Source organism: Pan paniscus, chromosome 7 (genome assembly GCF_029289425.2).
Source record: "Pan paniscus chromosome 7, NHGRI_mPanPan1-v2.0_pri, whole genome shotgun sequence".
Classification (NCBI taxonomy): domain Eukaryota; kingdom Metazoa; phylum Chordata; class Mammalia; order Primates; family Hominidae; genus Pan; species Pan paniscus.
In genome coordinates, this window is record NC_073256.2 from 35852272 (window position 1) to 35875869 (window position 23598).

Consider the following 23598-nt stretch of genomic DNA (forward strand, 5'->3'; position numbering starts at 1 on the left):
CAAAAAGACTCTCTTTCAGGAATCTAGGGCGATGTCACTGAGGCTTTGCCTCATAGGCCACTGCAGAGGCTTCCTGAGCGAAACTTGACACCTTTCCTAAAATCCATGTGTTTGACGAGATCGATGTTTTCATTAAAGAACAATATGCTCCAAAGTCTGGGTGTGAACTAGAGTTGGGTTACAGGGAGGCATTCTTTGCAGAGTTCCTCCAGAGGAAAAAATATTGAAACTCATTGTGCAGCAGGGAGGTGAATGAGTAGGTCAAATGAAATGTTTGGATTTAGAAAATTCTTTTTATTCTCAAATTTCATGGAAGTTCTTTCAGCATACAAACTTGTGGCCACATCCTTTTGCAATGAGGGTGATTATAAAAATAACTTGAAAACAGCTAAAATGTACTATGTGCCATGTTATTTAGTGCTTTAAGTGTATTCTGTTTAGTCTCTAACAAGCTATACGTGAGAAAACCAAAGCTTTCAAGATCATATACCTAGCTATAATAATCAAGATTGTGCGGTATTGGCTAAGGATAGACAAAGATATTAAAGGAATAGAACTGAGAGTCCAGAAATAAATCCAAGCATCTATAAAGAATCAATTTTCAACAAGAGTACAAAGACAATTATATGGAGTAGGAAAATTATTTTAAATAAATGCTGCTGCGACAACTGGACTTCCACATGCAAAAGAATGCATTTGGACTTCCATCTCACACCATATACAAAAATTAACTCAACATAGATCAAAGACCTAAACAGTGTAAATCTTTGTAACCTTGGATTAGGTAATTTCTTACATATGGCACCTAAAGTATAAGCAACCAAAGAAAAATAGATAAATTGTACTTCATTAGTATTAAAAACCTGTATTTCAAAGATAACAATGAGAAAGACACCCTACAGAATGAAAGAAAATATTTGCAAGTCACATATCGAATTATTTAGTACCCCAAATCCATAAAGAACATTTACAGCTCAACATTAAAAAGATAGATAACCCAATTTAAAAAACAAACAGGAGCTAGAAGCTGTCATCCTCAGCAAACAAATGCAGGAACAGAAAACCAAACATTGCATGTTCTCGCTTATAAGTGGAAGCTGAACGATGAGAACACGTGGACACATCATGGGGAACAACACACACTGGGGCCTGTCAGAGGGGTTGCGAGGGGAGGGAGAACATCGGAAATAAAAGCTAATGGATGCTGGACTTCATACCTAGATGACGAGATGATCTGTACAACAAACCACTCTGACACGTTTATTAATGTAACAAACCCGCACATTTTGCACATGTAACCTGGGACTTAAACGTTGAAGATAATAAAATAAAAAATGAACAAAGAATCTTAATAGATATTTCTCCAAAGAAGACATATGAATAGCTAATAAGCACATAAAAAGATGCTCAACATAATTAGCTACCAGGTACATACAACTCAAACTACCACGAGATACCGCTTCACACCCATTAGGATAGCTATAATCAAGAGATAACAACAAGTGTTGGTGAGGATATGGAGATACTGGAACCCTCATACATCACTGTTAGGAATATAAAATGCTGCAGCCTCTTTGGAAAACTGTTAGCCTCTCAACAGATTAAGCATGCATTAATATATGATGTAACAATTTCACTCCTGAGTATATACCCAAGAGAACTGATAACATATTTTCACACACAAAGAAATTTATACATAAATGTTCATAGCAGCACTATTCCCAATAAAAAGTAGAAACAACTCAAATATCCATCAACTGATGAATGCATAAACCAATGTGGGGTATATCCATGCAATGGAATATTATTCAGCAATAAAAAGTAATGAAGTACTGATATATGCTACAACATGGATGAACCTTGAAAATCTTAAGTTACGCTTAACTGAAAGAAGCCAGTCACAACGGACCATAAATTGTATGATTCCATTTATATAAAATGTCCTGGATAGGCAAATCTCTAGAGATTGTCCAGGGTGTAGGGAGAGAGAAGGGAGGGATGACTGCTAGTAAATACCAGGTTTCTTTTTGGGGTGGTGAAAATGTTCAGAAATTACATAGACAGTAGTGATGGTTACATAATGTTGTGAATACATCAAAAACTACTTAAATGTATACTTTTAAATGATGAATTTTATAATATGTAAATATGTTAGTTTTTTAATTATGCCAAAATCAAAAATATATATACGTGGCAGAGTAAGAATTTTAACTGAGTGTCTGACATCAGACCCACAATGCCACCCACTGTCATGCTAATAGTTGATATACATTTGCCAAATTAAGTATTAGTTCATTCGACAAATTCATTCAGTCAGTAAGTATTTACTGAGCAGTGGTTGTGTGCCAGGAAATGTATTTTTTTTAAATGTCACAAAATACACATAAAAGATATACTTTAAACCATTTTAAGCGTATAATTCAGTGGCATTAAGTACATTCACTGTTGTGTAACCATCACCTCTATCAATTTCCAAAACTTTCTCAACCCCTGAAACAAAAACTCTCTAACTATTAAGCAAAAACCCTTATTTTCCCCTACCCTCAGTTCCTCATAACTTTTATTTTACTTTTCATTTCTAAGAATTCTTTATACCTCATGTAAGTGGAATCATACATTATCTGTCCTTTTTTTGTCTGGCTTATTTCACTTAGCACAATGTCTTCAAGGTTCACCCATATTGTAGCATGTATCAGAATTTCATTCCTTTTCAAGGCTGAATAATATTCCATTGCATGTACATATCACATTCTGTTTATCTATTCATTTGTTGATGGACTCTTGGATTGTTTCCACCATTTGGCTATTGTGAATAATGCAGCTATGAACATGGGCATACCAGTATCTGTTTGTGTCCCTGTTTTTAATTCTTTGGGGTATATACCCAGGAGTGGAAATGCTGAGTCATATGATAATTCTACATTTAACTTTTTGAGAAACTACCAAAGGGTTTTCGACAGCAGCAGTACCATTTTACATTACCACCAGCAATGCACAAGGGTTCCAATTTCTCCACAACCTTTGCCAACACTTGTTGTTTTCTTTCTTTCTTTTTAAGTAATAGTCATCCTAATGGGTATAAAGTGGTATCTTATTGTGGTTCTGACCTGTATTTCCCTAATGGCTGGTGATGTTGGCTATCTTTTGATGTACTTATTGGCCATTTGTATATCTTCTTTGGAGAAATGTCTATTCAAGTCCTTTGCCCACTGTTTAAACTGGGTTGGCTGTGGTGTTGCACATAAGTATCCAAATATACAAGTATATTTGTTTGCTTTTTTAAACAGATGTAAACACCTAAGCATAGAAACCAGAAAAAGCAAAGCAGAATCTTTCACATTACAAAGGAGCCATCCAGTATACTTTTAAATACAACATTCTTCTCATACTGGGAAATGTATTTAGAGTCTATGACCTCAATCTTAACAGATATGATAGAGGAAGGTGACAAAGAACAAAGATTAAACTACCGGAAATAAGTATATTTATGTACATGATATAGAATAAAATATTCAATGTTAAATAATATAATAATATCCATCAGGAGATATGGCTGATCATACCAACATATGGTTTATAAAAAAAAAAATTCCAGAGAAATTATGGGGATGGAAAGAGAGATGACCAAATAGAAGCCTCCACAGATCATCCTGCCTGCAAGAACACCAAGTTTTAACAACTACACACAAAAAAGCACCATCACAAGAACCAAAAATCAGGTGAGCTATTAAAGTACCTGCTTTTAACTTTGTATTGCTGAAAGAGGCACTGACAAGGGTAACAAAGACAGTCTTGAATTGCCGAGGCAACCTGTCCCCCATGCCCTGGCAGTGACTAAGTTCACAGATTCTCCTATGTGGAAAAAGAATCTGTGCACTTGTGGGAAGGAGAGCATAGCTACTTGAGGACTTGGCATTCAACTCAGTGCTGCCCTACCATAGCAAAGCAAAGATGTGTTGGGCTCAGGGAGTATGTGGACCAACCTTAGCTAGAGGGAAATTGCCTATCCCAGTGGTCAGAACTTGAATTCTGGCAAGCCTCACTACTGCAGGCTAAAGTGCTCCCAGGTCCTCAGTAAATCCAAAAGGCAATCCAGGACACAGGACTGCAACTCCTAGTCAAGTCCTAATGCTGGGCTGGCTTTAGAGTCAGCGGACTGGGGTAGCGTGTGGCCTAAGGAGACACAAGCTGGGGTGGCTAAGGGAATGCTTGTGCCACCCCTCTCACAACCCCAGGCAGTGCCTCTGGAAGTGACTCCTTCCTTCTGCTTGAGGAGAGGAGAGCAAAGAGTAAAAAGGACTGTCTTGCACCATCATTAACAACTCAGCTACAAAAGGATCAGATACCAGGCAGAGTTAGTTGTGAGGCCCCCATTCCAGGCCTTAGCTCCCAGATGACATTTCTAGACACACCTTGGGACAGAAGGAAACCTGCCGAATGGAAGAGAAGAACCCAGTCCTAGCAGCATTCATCATCTGCTGACAAAAGAGCTCGGGCCCTGAATAATGAGCAGTGATACCCAGGTAGTACACAGTGGGCCTTGGGTGAGACTGAGGCGTGCTGGCTTCAGGGGAGCCCAGCACATTTGCAGCTGTGGAGGCTATGGAGAGAGACTCTTTGTGCTTGAAAAAAACAGAGGGAAAAGTAAAGGGGACTTTGTCTTGCACCTCAGGTACTAGCTCAGCCATAGCGGGATAGAGTATCACGTGGTCCCTTGGGGTCCCTGATTCCAGGCCAAGGCTCTTGACATCATTTCTGGACCTGCCCTAGGCTAGAGGGGAGCTCAATGCCCTGAAGGGTGGGCTCCAAGCCTCGCAGAATTCACCACAAGCTGACTGAAGAGCCCTTGGGCTTTAAGCAAACGTCGGTGGTGGCCTGCAGAAACCCCATGGACCAGTGGTAGTGGTGGCTACTGGAAGAGGCTCCTCTGCCTGCAGAAAGGAGAGGGAAGAGCAGGACAGACTTTGTCTTGTGTTTTGAGGGCCAGCTTTCCTGCAGTAGAATATAACATGAGGTACGTTTTTAAGGATGTTGACTCCAATCCTTGGCTCCCAGACAACATCTCTGGACCTGCCCAGGGCCTGGGGGAACTCGCCACCCTGAAGGGAAGGACACACGCCTAACTGGCTTCTCCACCTGCTAATGGTGGAGCCCTAGGGCCTTAAGTGAACTTTGGAAGTAGCCAGGTAGTGGTTACAGTGGATCCTGGGCAAGACCCAGTGCTGTGCTGGCTTCAAGTCTGACCCAGTGTAGTCCCAGTGATGGTGGCCACAGGGGTACTTGTGTCACCCCACTCCCAGCTCCAGATAGTTCAGCAAAGAGAGAATCCATTTGTTTGGGAGAAAATAAAGGAAGAGAAAAAGACTATCTCTCTGATAATCCAAATAATTCTTCAGGATCTTATATAAAACCATCAAGGCAGTACCTCCATGAGTCTGAAAAACATGGGGTTTCTGCAGGCCACCACCGACGTTCGCTTAAAGCCCGAGGGCTCTTGAATACCTGGAAGGTTCCAATAAATATGACAACAAACAAGCCCACACTGCAAAGACTACAATAAATACCTAACTCTTCAATGCCCAGGTACCAACAAACATCCACAAGCATCAAGACCATCCAGGAAAACATGACTTTACCAAATGAACTAAGGCACCAGGAAACAATCCTGGAGAAACAGAGGTATGTGACCCTTCAGACAGAGAATTCAAAATTGCATTGTTGAGGAAACTCAAAGAAATTCAAGTTAACACAGGGAAGGAACTCAAAATTCTACCAGATGAATTTAACAAATAGATTCAAATAATTAAAAAGCATCAAGCAGAAATTCTGGAGTTGAAAAATGCAATTGCTATATTAAAGAATGCATCAGAATCTCTTAATAGCAGAATTGACCAAGCAGAAGAAAAAAATTAGTGAGCTTGTGGACAAGCTATTTGAAAACACACAGTCAGAGGGGACAAAACACAAAAGAGTAAAAAACAATGAGGCATGCCTACAAGATCTAGAAAGCCTCAAACGGGCAAATCTAAGAGTTACTGGCCTTAAAGAGGAGGTAGAGAAAGAAATGGGAATATAAAGTGTATTCAAAGGGATAACCACAAAGAACGTCCCAACCTAAAGAACTATGGTGTGTGAACTACTCTTAAGTAGAAAGATTAAATAACCAATAAAAGATTAAATGAACCAATAAAAAATGGTAACTACAACTTTTCAAGACATAGTACAATAAGACATCAAGAGATGCAACAAAAAAGTTAAAAAGAAGGGGGTATGAAGTGAAAGTGTAGAGTTTTTATTAGTTTTCCTTTTGCACGTCTGTTTGCTCAAGCAATCAGAGCTAGGGCGTCATCAATTTAAAATAACGGATGATAGTATTTGCAAGCCTCTGGTAACTTCCAAGGGTTGAGGATAGAAGGAACATACCTCAACATAATAAAAGACATATACAACAGACTCACAGCTAGTATCATACTGAATGGGGAAAAACTGAAAGCCTTTTGTCTAAGATGTGGAACACAGCAAGCATGCCCATTGTCACTACAATTATTCAACATAGTACTAGAAGTCAAAGCTAGATCAATCAGACAAGAGAAAAAAAAAAGAGCATCCAAACTGGAAAGGAAAAAGTCAAATTATCCTTGTTTGCAGATGATATGATCTTATATTTGGAAAAACCTAAAGACTCCACCAAAAAACGATTCAAAATGACAAAGAATTCTGTCAAGTTGCAAGATACGAAATCAAAATACAAAAAACAGTAGCGTTCATGTATGCCAACAGTGAACAATGTGAAAAAGAAATCAAGAAAGCAATCCTATTTATAATAGCTACAAATAATATAAAATACCTAGGAAACAATTTAACTTAAGTAAAAGATCTATAAAAGGCAAACTATAAAACGCTGAGGAAAGAAATTAAAGAGGACACACAAAAATGGAAAGATATTCCCTGTTCAAGGATTGGAAGAATAAATATTGTTAAAATGCCCATACAACCCAAAGTAATCTACAAATTTAATACAATCCCTATCAAAATGCCAACGCCACTCTTGACAGAAATAGAAAAAATCCTGAAAGTTATATAGAACAACAAAAGACCTAGAATAGCCAAATGTATTCTGTGCAAAAAGAACAAAACTGGAGGAATCACATTACCTGAAAGGAAATCAGTATGGCCAAGAGATATCTGCACTCCCATGCTTATGGCAGCATTATTCACAGTAGTCGAGATTTGGAAGCAAACTAAGTGGCCATCAACAGACGAATGTATAAAGAAAATGTAGTACATATATACAATGGAGCAAGACTCTGTCTCAAAAAAAAAAAAAAAAACCAAAAAACTGATAAACATCCATGTATTTAAATTGTTGTGTAAATCTCTATCACCTGAGATTAAATTTCTCAGGTATCTTTTCTGGTTCCATTTCTATATATATTTTAAAGATTTTTGATGCTGTTTGTATGCTTTTCTCTAGGATTGTGTCTGCTATTATGGCAGAGGAATACCCTTTAAAAAATTCTTGATAATTACAGATAAAGTATGGTTTCTCATCAATTTATGTTTATTTGTTTACTGTTGAGATTGAATTTATTTTTTGCAATTATTTATAACAAGAGCAATACAACAATAGTACTGATAGTACTGATAAAAGAAAATCCTAAAATAACACTATAGCTACTGTGATAGGCACCATTCTATAGATTTACATTTATTAAGACGCTTAGACCTCAAAATCACCCTAAGAGGTGAGTACTGTTGTTATCCCCATTTCACAGATGAGGAAACTAAAGTTAAATAAGTTAGTGAGCTGTAAGAGGCAGAGTGAGGATTCAAAACTAGGCACTGTGGCCCCAGAGTGTGTGTTCTTAACAACTCTACCATTTTGCATTTTGATGTTGAGAACAGGAAAGAAAATGCAGTTTAGGATCCCAGTGGCCTTACAATGCTATCTCCAGGCCCTCTGGAGTCCTGTTTGCTTCCTTGCCTCTAGAGTAATGGGCTGCCTCTATATTATCAAGCGTTACCCTTGGTTTTTCTTGTCGTTGCAATTTGATTTTATCAAAAGAACAAACCTCAGTACTGTTTTGATTTAGACCTGTTTAAAGATGGATTGTTATCTAATTGTCAGACTTTTATTGCACAATATTTAACAGCTGTTGAGGAGGTAGTCACTCTAATCAAATACGCTCTTACTCAAAAGACAAGGCTGATAAGATAAGTTTGTTGGAATGAAGCAATCCACTTAAAAGTGTAGATGTGGCAGTATTTCTTTTTTAAGTTTTCCAAGTAAGAATAGATTGTCTAAGCCAAGTAATCACAGAAGTTGTGATTAAACATTCCTCAAAAATCGCCCACATTTCATGAAATCCTTACTTTTAACAGGTCTAGCAAAAGTTGAAGTCTGGTTGTCTTGCATGGAGGCTTGGGTGTACAGAACACACGGTCTGTTATAGAACCTAATAATCCATATTCATTCATTCAGTGTTGTATATAAATGCAGCTAGCTGCCAGCTACCTTTGCAATTCGGGGGATACGGAATGTATGCATGTGTGTGGTATGTGTATGTGTGTAGGTGTGTATGTATGTTACAGAAAAAATGCTATGGAGAAAAATATAAAGAGGTAAAGTATGTTGGTTGAGGTGAGTTAGGATTGTTATTTTATATGTGATGATAAATTGGCTTTCTTGATAAAATAACATTTGAGCAAAGATCTAAAAAAGTGTGAGAGCAAACCATCTGCATATCTAAGGAAAGCAAGTTCCAGGCACAGGAAACATCTCGTGCAAAGGTGTTGAAAAAGGAGTGTGCTTGGGTATCCAGGGAGTAGTGGTCACACAGTGAGGTCCAAGAACAGGGAGTGGGGTAGTTGTGGGAAATGAGATTTGAGAGGGAGAAGGGGCAGATAAGGTACAGAATTTCCCTCTGGGTGTGAGGAGACCCACGAAAGAAGTCCAAGCTCCAAATGATATTTAACAGTATCTCTGGCAGAAATAAACTGGTGGGGGAGTGGCAAAAATGAAAAGGGGACCAGGAAAGAGTTGATAGTATTTCAGAACAGGGTGGTAGGAATGGAGGTGGGATAACCTGGATATATTTTTAAAGTAGAGTGCTGAGGATTTACTATTGGAATAGATATGGAAGGAGAAAAAAAGAGGAGTGAAGGGTAACTCCAAAGTTACTGGCTCCAGCACTGGAAGGGTGAATTGCCGAGATTGGAAAGAGTACAAGAGGAGAAAATTGGGTGTGAGACGAGAGGGAATCAGCTCAGTTTGGGACATAGTGAAATTGAGGTACCTATTAGATATACAAATTATTTTAATAAGATCCAGGTACCATGAATCTTATGGATATTATGGATCTTATGGATAAGTTCCTTATCTTAAGGAACTATGGAATGACAATACAAAACATATTTTATAGGGTTATTTTTTAAATCATGTATACTTTACAAAGGTCTCAAATTCTTTTGAAAGTAGTCTGATATAAACAAGACATAATAAATTCAGTCTATCAATAAAATTCTGGAAAATTATTTTTAAAAAATTTTTTAACTTTTCTGAGCACATAGTAGGTCTATATATTTATGGAGTACGTGAGATACTTTGATACAGGCATGCGTTGTGTAATAATCACATCATGGTAAATGGGGTATCTAGCTCCTCAAACGTTTATTCTTTGTGTTACAAACAATCCAGTTATACTCTTTTAGTTACTTTAAAATGCTAAATTATTATTATTTATTAAATTATTATTCACCCTGTTGTGCTATCAAATACTAGGTCTTACTCATTCTTTCTAACTACTTTCTGTAGCCGTTAACAATTGCCACTATCCGCCCTCACCTGCCCCAGACCCCACTACCTTCCCCAGCCTCTGATAACCATCCTTCTACCCTCTGTCTCCATGTGTTCATTTGTTTTAATTTTTAGCTCCCACAAATAAGCGAGAATATGCGAAGTTTGTCTTTCTGTAGCTGGCTTCTTTCACTTAGCACAATGACCTTCAGTCCCATCCATGTTGCTGCAAATGATAGGATCTCCTCCTTTTTTATGCCTGAATAGTACTCCATTGTATATATGTACTACGTTTTCTTTATACATTCGTCTGTTGATGGCCACTTAGTTTGCTTCCAAATCTCGACTTCTGTGAATAATGCTGCCATAAGCATGGGAGCACAGGTATCTCTTGGACATACTCATATATAACCAGTAGTGGGCTTGCTGGATTGTATTTTAGCTCTGTTTTTAGTTTTTTGAGGAACCTCCAAACAGTTCTCCATAGTGATTGTACTAATTTACATTCCCACCAACAGTGCATGAGAGTTCCCTTTTCTTCTTATCCTTGCCAGCATTTGTTATTGCCTGTCTTCTGGATAAAAGCCATTTTAACTGGGGTGATACAGTATCTCATTGTACTTTTGATTTTCACTTCTCTGATGGTTCCTGATGTTGAGCACCTTTTCATATACCTGCTTGCCATTTGTATGTCTTCCTTTGAGAAATGTCTATTTAGAAATTTTGTCTATTTTTAAATCAGATTATTAGATTTTTTCCTATAGAGTTGTTTGAGCCCCTTATATATTCTGGTTATCACTCCCTTGTCAGCTGGATAGTTTACAAATATTTTCTCCCATTCTGTGGGTTGTCTCTTTGCTTTGTTGGTTGTTTCCTTTACTGTGAAGAAGCTTTTCAACTTGGTAGGGCAAGATATATGGGTCTAGTTTCATTCTTCTGCATATGGATATCCAGTTTTCTAAGCACTATTTATTGAAGAGACTGTCTTTTTCCCACTATATGTCATTGGCACTACTTTCGAAAACAAGTCCACTGTAGGTGTGTGGATTTGTTTCTGGGTTTCTTATTCTGTTCCAGCGGTCTATGTCTCTGTTTTTATGCCAATACCATACTGTTTTGGTTACAGTAGCTCTGTAGTATAATTTGAAGTCAGGTATGTGATTCCTCCAGTTTTGTTCTTTTTGCACAGAATACATTTGGCTATTCTGGGTCTTTTGTTACTCTATGTAACTTTTATGATTTTTTCTATTTCTGTCAAGAATGGCATTGGCATTTTGATAACGATTGTAAATTTGTAGATTGCTTTCGGTTGTATGGACATTTTAACAATATTTATTCTTCCAATCCTTGAACAGGGAATATCTTTTCAGTTTTTGTGTGTCCTCTTCAATTTCTTTCATCAGCGTTTTATAGTTTGCCTTTTATAGATCTTTTACTTCTTAGGTTAAATTGTTTCCTAGGTATTTTATATTATTTGTAGCTATTATAAATAGGATTGGTCTCTTGATTTCTTTTTCACATTGTTCACTGTTGGCATACATGAACGCTACTGCTTTTTGTATTTTGATTTCGTATCTTGCAACTTGACAGAATTCTTTGTCAGTTCCAATCTTTTTTTGGTGGAGTCTTTAGGTTTTTCCAAATATAAGATCATATCATCTGCAAACAAGGATAATTTGACTGTTTCCTTTCCAGTTTAGATGCTTTCGGTGTGAGGAGACCCACAAAAGAAGTCCAAGCTCCAAATTATATTTAACAGTATCTCTGGCAAAAATAAACTGGTGGGGGAGTGGCAAAAATGGAAAGGGGACCAGGCAAGAGTTGACAGTATTTCAGAATAGGGTGGTAGGAACGGAGGTGGGATAACCTGGATAAGCTGAGGATTTACTATTGGAATAGATATGGGAGGAGATAAAAAGAGGATTGAAGGATAACTCCAAAGTTATTGGCTCCAGCACTGGAACGGTGGATCGCCGAGATTGGAAAGAGTACAAGAGGAGAAAATTGGGTGTGAAGCGAGAGGGAATTAGTTCAGTTTGGGACATAGTGAAATTGAGGTACCTATTAGATATACAAATTATTTTCTTAATAAGATCCAGGTACTATGAATCTTATAGATATTATGGATCTTATCAGTACTATCAGTACTATTACTGTATTGCTCTTGTTATAAACAATTGCAAAAAATAAATTCAATCTCAACAGTAAACAAACATAAATTGATGAGAAACCATACTTCATCTACAATTCTCAAGAATTTTTTAAAGGGTATTCCTCTGCCATACTAGCAGACACAGTGCTAGAGGAAAACATACAAACAGCATCAAAAATCTTTAAAATATATATAGAAATGAAACCAGAAAAGATACCTGAGAAACTTATTCTGAGGTAATAGAGACTTACCCAACAATTTAAATACATTGATGTTTATCAGGTTTTTTTGTTGGTGGTTAGTTTTGTTTTGTTTTTGTTTTGTTTTGTTTTTTGAGACGGAGTCTTGCTCTGTGGCCCAGGCTGGAGTGTAGCGGCACGATCTCAGCTCACTGCAACCTCTGCCTCCTAGGTTTAAGTGATTCTCCTGCCTCAGCCTCCAGAGTAGCTAGGATTACAAGCACTGGCCGCTATTACTAGCTAATTTTTGTATTTTATATTAGTAGAGACAGGTTTGTAAATTAGTAGAGACAGGATTTCACCATGTTGGCCAGGCTGGCCCTGAACTTCTGACCTCAAATGATCCGTCCGCCTTGGCCTCCCAAAGTGTTGGGATTACAGGCATGAGCCACTGCGCCAAGCCTATCAGTTATTTATTATAGTGACAATATAGAGATAAATTAAATATCAAATACTAGGGGATTAACTGTCAAGAACTAGGACGTGTTTGAAATTTGAACCTGCTTACAACCTAACAAGTAGCCTCCCAGTGTTTCATATGCTGGCAGAAGACACAAGACTTCTGGGTCAGAGACAAAGGACATTCGTATTCCTGTACACCAGGAGGGAGAAGCTTTATCTTCATATTGACTCTCCACGCTCCCCCTCCCAAGTCTAAGGGGCAATATGGAACAGTCCATATGGATGCTGCACAGAGCAGGGCTCTGAGTCCTAGATGAGGAACTTTAGAGACTCAGAGTTTAAGAAATGCCCATCACATAAACAGGATGCAAGTAATCCTTTGTGAGGATGACATTATCTTTATTACCCTGGACAGCAAATAAATATGCTCTCTGCTACTAAGGAAGAATCTATTCCTCTCTTTCAAGGCTGTTCACTGTAAAATCATCCTTGAAAAGATAGTATAGAACAAAAGTGCAAAACTGCAAAAGGCCATGGAGAATTGCCTCCAGACACTAAATAATGTATGGTCATCATCATAATGTGGACTATGTGGTTATAAAAAAAATCACTTTTCAGAAGGTTTAATAAAATGAGAAAAATATTTTGACATATTAAAAAACAGGTTCTCATTCCCCAAAACTATACACACACACACACACACCACAGAGAAAATGGACATGATTTTCTTTTAAATTAAACTGTTGTATATATGTAAAGAAAAATGTTAATATATACACAGCATTTTTTCTGGATTTTGAAATTATGCAAAATTACTATTTTCTTTCTGCTCCTTTGAACTAAATTTTCTGTAATGTATGACTTTTATAATCAGAAAAAGGCTTTCTAGAAAATATACATAGATATGACACAAAAAGCACAGGTGACAAAAGAAAAAATAAGTTGGACTTCATCAAAATTAAAAACTTTTTGTGCTTCAAGAGACATCAAAACAGTGAAAAGAAAACCTACAGAATGGGAGGAAACATTTACAAGTCATATAACTGACTAAGGATTTGTATCCAGATTACATAATTTTGCAACCCAATAATTTAAGAAAAATAACTCAAGAAAGAAACAAAGGAATTGAATAAGCATTTCTCCAAAAAAGACAGGAAAATGGTTAATAAGCACATGAAAGCATGCTCAATATCATTAGTCATTAGAAAAACACAAATCAAAACCAGGATGAGATACCACTTCACACCCACCTGAATGGCTAAAATAAAAAACAATGACAAGTGTCAGTGATGATACGGAAAAATCGGAACCCTTACACATTATTGTCAGGGTTCTGAAATAGCGCAGCCACTTTGGAAAACAATTTGGCAGTGCCTTAAAATGATAACCACAAAGTTGCTATACGATTCACCAATTCTGTTCTCAGAGAAATGAAATTCTATCCAAGAGAAATACAAACATACGTCCACACAAAAACTTATCACCGAAGTTCATAGCAGCATTATTCATAATTGCCAAAAAATCTCCCTCAACTGATAAATGTATAAACAAAATGCAGGATTAGCCACAGAACAGATAAAACGAAATGAAGTACTGATACATGCTACAACTTAGACAAACCTTAAAAACATTAAGTGAAAAGAAGAGGTCACAAAAGGCCACATATTGTATGATTAAATTTAAAATGTCCAGAAAAACAAACATATATAGAGACAGAATGTATATTAAGTGGTTACCTTGGGTGGGGTGAGGGAGAAATGGAGACTGATTGCTAATGGGTATAGTGTTTCTTTTTGGAGTAATGAAAATGTTCTGAAATTAGATAATGATGATGGTGGTACAACTCTGTGAATATACAAAAAATCACAGAATTGCATACTTCAGAAAGGTAAATTTTATGCTAGGTAAATTATACTTCAATAAAGCTATTGAAATACACACACACTAAATCACCCATTATTAAAATGGGGAAAATATAAATAGATAATTCAAAAAGTAACAAAATGGTCAGTAAACATATTTTTGGAAAAACTTCAACCTCGCTAGTAAAAAAAAAATACACTAAAAGAATGAAGTGCTATTCTCCCCTTTAAATTAGCAAAAAATAACCTTAAATAATAAAGCAATGGTATAGTAAGAAACATAGTCTATATTCTATTAAGGAAAGTGTTCAATGACAACGTTTTTGGAAAGTCATTTGGTAATATATACCAACTATAAAACTATTCATCTTCTTTGACACAGTAATTCCATCTAGGGTTCTATTCTAGGGAAGAAATCACATGCAGATAATAATGAGATGTTCATCAGGACATTATTATAATAGCCCTAAAATGGGGAAGTGGTAAATATAATGACATTTCCATAGGATTAAAAAAAAAGCCCCACATAACCTTCTAAAAGTATGTTTTGAACACTGAAATATGGTACGTTTAAAGAAGCAAACTACAAAATTGAACTGGGTGATCCTAAATTTCTAAGCAAACAATGTTTAGTGCACGCAAATAAAAAAAACACCAGAAGAAAATGTACCCAAATATTAAAAGTGGCTAATTTCTACATGTAGTCCATATTACTTTTATAACCAGAAAATTATTATTTGCTAAAGGAAGATAAAAGAAGAGATAACCCTTGGAGCTGACAGTATACTGACAGTGAATGATCAAGAGAAGGCAAACCTCATGGATCTGCTGATGTCCGTCTATCACAGACAGAACTTGAAAATGAGATCACTATTTGCCCACGGTGAAAACAGAATTGTATAATTATAAGTTGTTGAGTTCAACACTAATTCTGGCAGGGTTCTAAAATGAGTTATTTAACGGACCTTTGTATGAACCTAAAAAGTGGAAACCATCAATCAGCAAGAACATCATGGATTCACCGTCATTATTTCAGAAGACTTCCTTTCTTTCTTTGATGAGCTCTTTGGCGACGTGATGAAGGACAAACTTATCAACTGCTAGATGACATCAAACTGAGAGAACTACTGAATCTGCTATTAGGATCAAGATCCTGAGAGATGGGGGCAAGTGGCTTAAGAAGTCACTTCTGCTCTTGGATAAGATAATGAATGAGGTAATAGAAAGCCAGCTGATTAAATAGCGGATGGTACCAAACTGACAGGAACAGCAGATGTGTATCAGCATCCAAAAAAGAGTAAGAGATAAGCAAAAGTCTAAATTCAATGAGATAATATTCGACGTAGGTAAGTATAAGATATTATCATCAAGTCTAACTACTAATGGGTAACTTGATGGATATCACCAAGTTTAACTACTAATGGGCTAACTACTAATGGATTTCTTTTGGGGGTGATAAAAGTGTTCTAAAACCAGACGGTGGTGATGGCTGCACAATATGTAAATATACTAAAACCACTGAATTGTGCATTTTAATAAAAATGGTGAATTTTACATTATTTGAATTTTATCTCATTAAATATATATAATTGCAAAATATGTTTCATATATATCTCACATATTATGTCAGATACACTGACATCCACAAATATTTCATACTAATACTATAAGATCCACAACACTGTCAAGTAGTATTGTATACAACTGTACAATGCACAAGAGGCCTGGATTAATAAAGCAAATTCTTAAAAATAAAGTAATGAGGCTGGGCACAGTGGCTCACACCTGCAATCCCAGCACTTTGGGAGGCCAAGGCAAGGGGATCACCTGAGGTCAGGAGTTCAAGACCAGTCTGGCCAACATAGTGAAACCCCTGTCTCTACTAAAAATCTAAAAATTACCTAGGTGTAGTGGCACGTGCCTATAGCCCCAGGTACTCGGGAGGCTGAGGCAGGAGAATCACCTGAACCCAGGAGATGGAGTGAAGTTTCAGTGAGCCAAGATCACACCACTGCACTCCAGCCTGGGCCACAGAGCAAGACTCGGCCTCAAAAACAAACAAACAAACAAAAAGTAATGAATTAATTATGCATTCCTCACTAATTCAATTGTGAATTTATTTACTGCATGCTTAGTTGGTCCCAAGCACTGTGTTAGGTGCCATAGATACAAAGGGTGAACAAAATATAATCCCTACCATTACAGGACTTTCACCAAGCAGGGGAGCTTGACATTAAATGAACATAACTCAAGTAAATTTAACAATTGTAATGAGGAACCTAAGGGGAGAACACAAGGTGTTATGATAAAATACAACAGGCAGATCTGATTTAGATGGGAGAGTTGGACAATAGCCTGAGAAATCACAATTTGAAACTAGAAAGATGAGGTATTTAGCCAGGTGAAGAGTGAGAACTAACGTCCCCCCAGATGGAACAGCAGTGCAAAAGTCCCGAGGCAGAAAAGAACTGGTCCCATCGGAGAACTCTGTGAAGACAAGTTGTGATCAGAGGGTTGTGGATAAGAAGATGATTGTCACAAAACAAGGCTGGAGAAGTAGGAAGGGCTCAGTCTACAAAGGGTCTTACGAGCCGTTCTGAGGATTCTCACTTTATATCCTGGGTACAAAGGGAAGCCACCTAGGAAATTTAGCAGGGAAGTAGCATGATCAATTTGAGACATAAAAGCATCATCCAGGCCCCTCTGTGAGAAAGGGATTAGAAAAGAGCAAAAAAATAATAAATCAGGAGACCAGTCAGGGTCAGACTAGGGGGTAGGTGTAGAAAGGAAGAGAAGACATTTGCAAGGTCTGTTTTGGAGGTTATCACGTATTCTATTTCATAACTCAAATTTACACATATGGGAAAAATGCCTTCCAGAAAGACCAAAGCATATAAAGTAGAAATCACTTACCAGGATTCTGGACACATTTGCCTCAATCTAGTACCAAACTAAATCCTACAAACACTTCAAGCTACTTCCAGGAGCCCTGAAGTCTTTTCATTTAATTAAGCAGCACTTGAACCGAAATTATGCCTAAGCTTCCAGCAAGTTTTCAGAGTGGTAAAGAAACCCAGACAGTGAAGTAGAAACCTAGAAGTTCACTGGGATGAGTACAGGTAATACTTGGTGTCCCCCCTTTAACCCAACTGCAAACCAGCCTGTCCTTGGAACTTTTTTTTCCCCTCTAGAGGAACCATTCTGGAAGGGAAGCACTCTGCTTAGCATATGCTCTGTTAAAGGCTTCAGTTAAACATACATGCACCCCTAGAAAGAAATATGTGCAAAGCATTCCAGATTATGCACGTGCATCTGTCTCCTTAAACTGCACTCCAGAGACTAAAGCAGAACACAGAGGCTGTCATGGATATTACACAGTCTACAGCGAGTGAATGACTTCCATTGTAATAGAAAAGCAACTGTACATTATACATGCATACAATTCTTTTCCTCTTAAAACTCTACTACCCACACAGTAAATATTGCTTTAAACCCACAGTGGGCCAGATAAACAAACTTTGTATACACTCCTTGCAAACCCAAGACATGAAACCATGAAATCGAAGGAAATTTACCTATAGTTTCACCAAGTATAATGGAAGCAAATAATAAAGATGAATATGACCAGTAACAATTATATATTTAACTCTGCAAGCTCTGTAAGTAATGTTGTTCTCTTTTTCATTTAGACTGCGAAAATTAATTTTGCCCTTAAAAATGTAAAACAAAAGGAGGATGTTATTTAACCTCAAGGAATCATTTATCTTTGACCGTTGTTATTGTTTTCAGCTTCTTTAGGGTTGTAATTATTTATTACAATATATATTTATACAAGTACATGACCACTGTTGAAAATGCTCCTAGTCCTCCTTAAGTCCTTCCATGTTAAGACGGCTCTTCTAAGAAGGCTTCCCTTGACCTTGAGGGCAGAGCTGATCCTCTCTTCAGTCTCCCTCTCTACCCACTGCACCTTGCACATGTCTCTATCATACACTGACATATTTACAACTGCCTCCCCTTAGAGATTGTGAGTTCCTGGATGCTTCCAGAACTTAACACAGAGCCTGGCACATGAAAGGTTCTAAATGCTTGTAGAATAAAATAAATGAATAAATGAATCCGATCCATCCAACCTCTGTAATTTCTTATTTTTTTCACCAGCATTATCCCAAATGTTAATGACTCACCCAATTCAGTAACACTTCAGACAATTTTCCATTTTCCCCCAATTTCTTTCCATTTCCAGATAAATAAGGATTTCTGACTTCAAGTACTGCACTGCTTAGAGGGTATCCAGAAACACCAATTTTAAGAGTAAGAACACTGCTTGCAACTCAGGTTCACACGTGACTTTGTACCAGGTGGCTTCGTATATAGAACAGAAAAGGCCTTGACTCCCCCAAATTCATATTCTCTAACAAAGTGGCATCCACTGCCATGTCACCTTATCATTCTTGCTATCAATATCCACAACAGCTATCACTTTTACAAACGGCCCCCTTCATCATGGAAGGAGGAAGAATGCCCTTGGCAAGGGCAGAGTCCACGAGTTAAATTCATCCTTCTGGAATAAATTATTTAGTACCACTTAAACTCTGAAAGCTTTGAGCCACCTATTCTGTGGTTTGTAGCATTGTCTTCTAAGTTTACAATTTCCTGATTGTGAAGCGACAACTTAATTCCCTAGTGCAAAATCAATACAATTTAAATTTACTGTCGGAACTGACATTCTCCAGCAAACTAAAAGATTTCTTCTTCCAATGACATGAGATCATTTTAATCTGCTTTTACAAAAAGGTACTCAGGAACTATTCCAAAATTTAGGAATCAATTCTTGCTGGCCATAAAGCAATTGCCCCCACCCCTCTTAAATGTGTGGGATCCCTGGAACCACCTGAGCTATGGCCACTCTGACCTAGCTTTGACCTGTCAGGGGCCTACATTTTGAATGGAAGTTCATCCTGCAAAAACGCAAGGAGCTGTGGTGGTAGTAACAACAGACAGCCAATAGGGTTTTTTAACATATTCTTTCACTCGTTTAGGGTTTTTATCAGGCAGTAACGTCGATCATCATTTTCATTCTAAATTAGATTATCAGTACAACTGAGGAGGAAGATTTGGTACAGCGATCAACGTTTCCAATGTTAATTTACTGGAGTGATCAGGGACCATTTGCTTTTGTTGATTAGCAAAAGCTGGTGTTGTTAAAACACAACAGTGCGTGACAAATCCGTAAGCTGCATCCTTTTCTCTAACGAACAAAACGGACTGGAAAAGGCAAGAACACACCATCATTCAACCTACAATGAATATTGATTATCCGTTCTGTGTAAGGCCCCTTGCAGCTGCTACGCTGAGGATGAGGATGGGGACTGGGAAGGCCGAGCCGGGTGGGCCTGACACCCTAGATTTAACAAGCTTCCAAGCGCAGGAGTCCATCTGCATTCAGCTCGTTTTCCTTGCACCTGTCACCGAAAGGCTTATTTCCCTTTCAACTACTCTGAGCGGCCAACAGCTAAAAGAGAAAGCCTCGTGCCAGGAGAAAGAAGGGTTGATCTACACCCAGTTACTAGCAGACAACTGAGGTTCCCTCCCGTTCACCCTTGTGTCCACTGCGCTCCCCCAAAACCAAGAGGTCAGACCCAGCAGCAGCTAAGGCTAGGCCTGGGAGGCAGCAAGAGAACGACCGGGCTCGCAGGCACCCCGGGATGCTCAGGCACTGCCTGCTCCTCCCTCGCCCGCGGTCCAGGCTCCGCCGGTGCCCCTCAAAGCAGTCGGCCTCCCGCGCGCTCAGCATCCCTCCTCCTCCTCCCCCGTCTCCTCCCGTCCCTCCTCCGCCCGCGCTGGTGCCACCAACCTTGGGCGTGCGGATGTGCTCCATGGCTGGCCCACGTCTGCAGGGTCCCGGGCGGGCGCGGCCTCACGCACCTGCGCGCGTCTGCGGCGCGATGGGAGGGGCGCGGGGAGGGGGCTTCGCGCCCGGGAGTGGGCGGGACGCGGTCTTGGCTCCGCCCCCAGGTGTTCCGCGCGGGGCGTGCGGACCCGGGGCTCCCGCGCGGCCCTAGAGAGCCCACCACCGCGCCTGCGCCCACCTGCGCCGCCGCCGCGACTCGCCTCTGCCTGGGGTTGCCGGGGCGAGGGCTGCTCGCTCTCTCTTAACAGGGGCAGCCGGCGGAGCACTATACGGCCACTGTTCTCCAAGACACAAAGAGGGCCTTGTTTTGGGTGTGGCCTCCTGGAAGAGAGATGGGGAGTACAGGCTGCTCCACACCGTCCCTGGGCTTCCTTCTAGGGCGTCCCAGGATAGGTAGGATTTCAGGGTAGGGCAAAACAGAAGGCTGCCACAGACATTCTAGACCCAGGACGATCTTGTAGGCTGGATATGTGTGTTTCATCCCAGGCGCGGCCGGCATAGCACTGGGGGTGCGGGTGGAAATAATAGCAGCAGTGTTAGCGCCTTGGTAAGCGCGCTCCTAAGTCAGGCATCTCACATCCACCTGCGACTTCACTGTTGCAGGCGACACTTTTCCCTTGGCACAGTGTTGGGTGCTCATTTGCCCTCTTTATTTAGCTCCAACTGAACTGAGAGATAGAGATACAAAGCATCCATTATGCGGTACCATTTCCCTATTGATGGTATTAACAGTAGTTGGTGCCATTGTTAGTGTTAGGCCTCTTGGGAAAAGCCAAAGAGAGGAAGAACGCCCTCCATTTTTTTTTCTTGCAGCCCTAAGAGTACAATGCTCCACCATAAGTGAAATTGTATAGAACTCTACATAGTTCTGTTCAATTTTTTCCTCGCTCTTACTCATCTTTCAGGCTGGATTGTGATTTTTTTTTTTTTTTTTTTTTTTTTTTTTTTTTTTTTGTCCATAGAGACTCTGCTTACCTTTTTTTTAATCTAATACCTGGACACATTGCAGCCTTTCAGCAAATAATTAATACGGTGTTGAATTTATTTTTAAAATTCCAGATCCCTCTTTCACACGTTTTCTACCATTTCATCCTCCTACTGCTTTGGGAGGCAATTAGAACGAGTTTACCATTAGTTTACATTATTACAAGAACTACTCTGGAAAGCCACAGCTGATTCTTTTGGGAGTGAAAAGAACACTTTCGTTGTCGTTGTTGTCACATAAAGCCACTGAACTTTAACGCTGAATTTAGCCTAGCCTATACTATGTTGAAGTGGAAAGGGAATTTGAGAGTCAAAATAATGCACTGTCTCTACCTTTGTGTTTGTGATTTTTTAAAAGAGGGAGTTGGTAATGCCTTTAAAGATCTCTAGGGACACCTAACCATAAGCAAGACCTAAACTACTTGATTGCAAGTTACCAAACGTCTTCTAGAGAATTCTTCTTATGCAACTTTTATCACATAGATAATTCAGTTGCAAATACTTTTGCTAACAGAATTTTAAAATACAAACTTGATTTTAACTGGGCACTTTCCCAAAAATCCTGTGATATTCAATGGCCTGAGGAGGTTTGAATTCTTATCAAAAACACTTGCAAGACTTTTTCCAGAATACTTACATTTCTCTTGAGGCAACGCAAACTTCTGATTTGGCAGTGACACCAAACCTTGTTTCCTTAGGGATGGTATTGCTAATTATTGCAAACTCAATACAATCCTATTCAGCGTAATTAAACCCAAATGGACCATATTATAAGTGGAGGAGGGAACACATCTCTGAATAAACTCAGCCTCATCTGGAGTCACTCAGTATGATAGGGTCAGAGCTGCATTTGGGGTTCTGCCTGGCAAAAAGTAAAAGCGGCCTCTCTTCAGGATTTTTATGAACTCAATGATGCAATGTATCAATGTCTCTGTTGGCCTTGCCCTATAACAAAGATGTGGAGGAAGAGCACTCAGTGGATTGCAGTCAGCTCTGCCCTTTTTCTAGCAGCCAAAAGGGAAATTCTAGGGCAGCATGAAAAGAGTGTTTACTCTGTGAACAGTCAAGGCTTTAAAGTAGCCTCCTCCCAAAACTGTGAAACTGCTGGAATAAAACATAGGGGAAACTCTTCAAGACATTGGTCTTGGCGAGGATTTTTGGGATAAGAACTCAAAAGCATAGGCAGCAAACGCAGAAAGAGACAAATGGGATTACATTAAATTTAAAAGCTTCTATACAATAAAGGAAACGACAGAGTAAAGAGACAGCCTACACAAGGGGAGAAAATATTTGCAAACTACGCATTTGCCAAGGGGTTAATATCCAGAATATAAAAGGAATTCAAACAACTCAACAGCAGAAAAACCAAATAGTCTGATTTAAAAATGGGCAAAAAAACTGAACAGAGATTTCTCAATATGAGACCTACAAATGACTAACAGGTCTATGAAAAAATACTCAGTATCACTAATGATTAGGAAAATGCAAATCAAAACCACAGTGAGCTATCACCTCACCCCAATTAGAATGACTATGATCAAAAAGACTAACAATAACTAATGCTGGCAAGGATGCAAAGAAATGGGAACCCTTATGCACTGTTGGCAGGACTGTAAATTAGTACAGCCATTATAGAAAACAGTATAGAGCTTCCTCAAAAAATGAAAAATAGAACTACTGTATGATCCAGCAATCTCACCAGGGGGTATTTATCCAAAGGAAATGAAATCACTATGTTGAAGAAATATCTGCACTCCCATGTTTATTGCAGCACTATTCACAATGGCCAAATATGAAATCAACCTAAGTGTCCATCAATGGATGAATAGATAAAGAAAATGTTGTAGAGATACATAGTGTAATACTATCCAGCCACAAAGAATGAAACCCTGTCATTTGTGACAATATGGATGAACCTTGAGGACATTATAAGTGAAATAAGCAAGGCACAGAAAGACCCATACCGTGTGATCCCACTCATTTGTGGAATCTTAAAAAGCTGATCTCATGGACATCCAGAGTAAAATACTGGCTACCAGAGGCTAGGGAAAATCGGGGAGAGGTGGGTATGTGAAGAGATGGGTCAGTGAGTACAACATTACAGTTAGATGGAAAGAATAATTTCTGGTGTTTTATTCCATAGTACGGTGACTATAGTTAACAATATTGTATTGTATATCTGAAAATAACTAGAAAAGAGGACTTTGAATGTTCTCACCACAAAGAAATGATCAATGTTTGAGGTGATG

The 23598-nt window shown here is 38.8% G+C and overlaps 1 protein-coding gene across 1 annotated transcript in view; it reads right to left on the reverse strand.

Moving 5' to 3' along the window:
- The window catches only part of MTMR7 (myotubularin related protein 7), a 116409-nt gene extending 95817 nt beyond the window's left edge, over positions 1-20592 (reverse strand). Inside the window, exon 1 of the mRNA XM_003823654.6 lies at positions 20309-20592. Coding sequence (XP_003823702.3) covers positions 20309-20332 — 24 coding nt within the window. The 5' untranslated portion in view covers positions 20333-20592. The remainder of the gene's footprint in view (positions 1-20308) is intronic.
- Positions 20593-23598: the final 3006 nt, after the last annotated feature.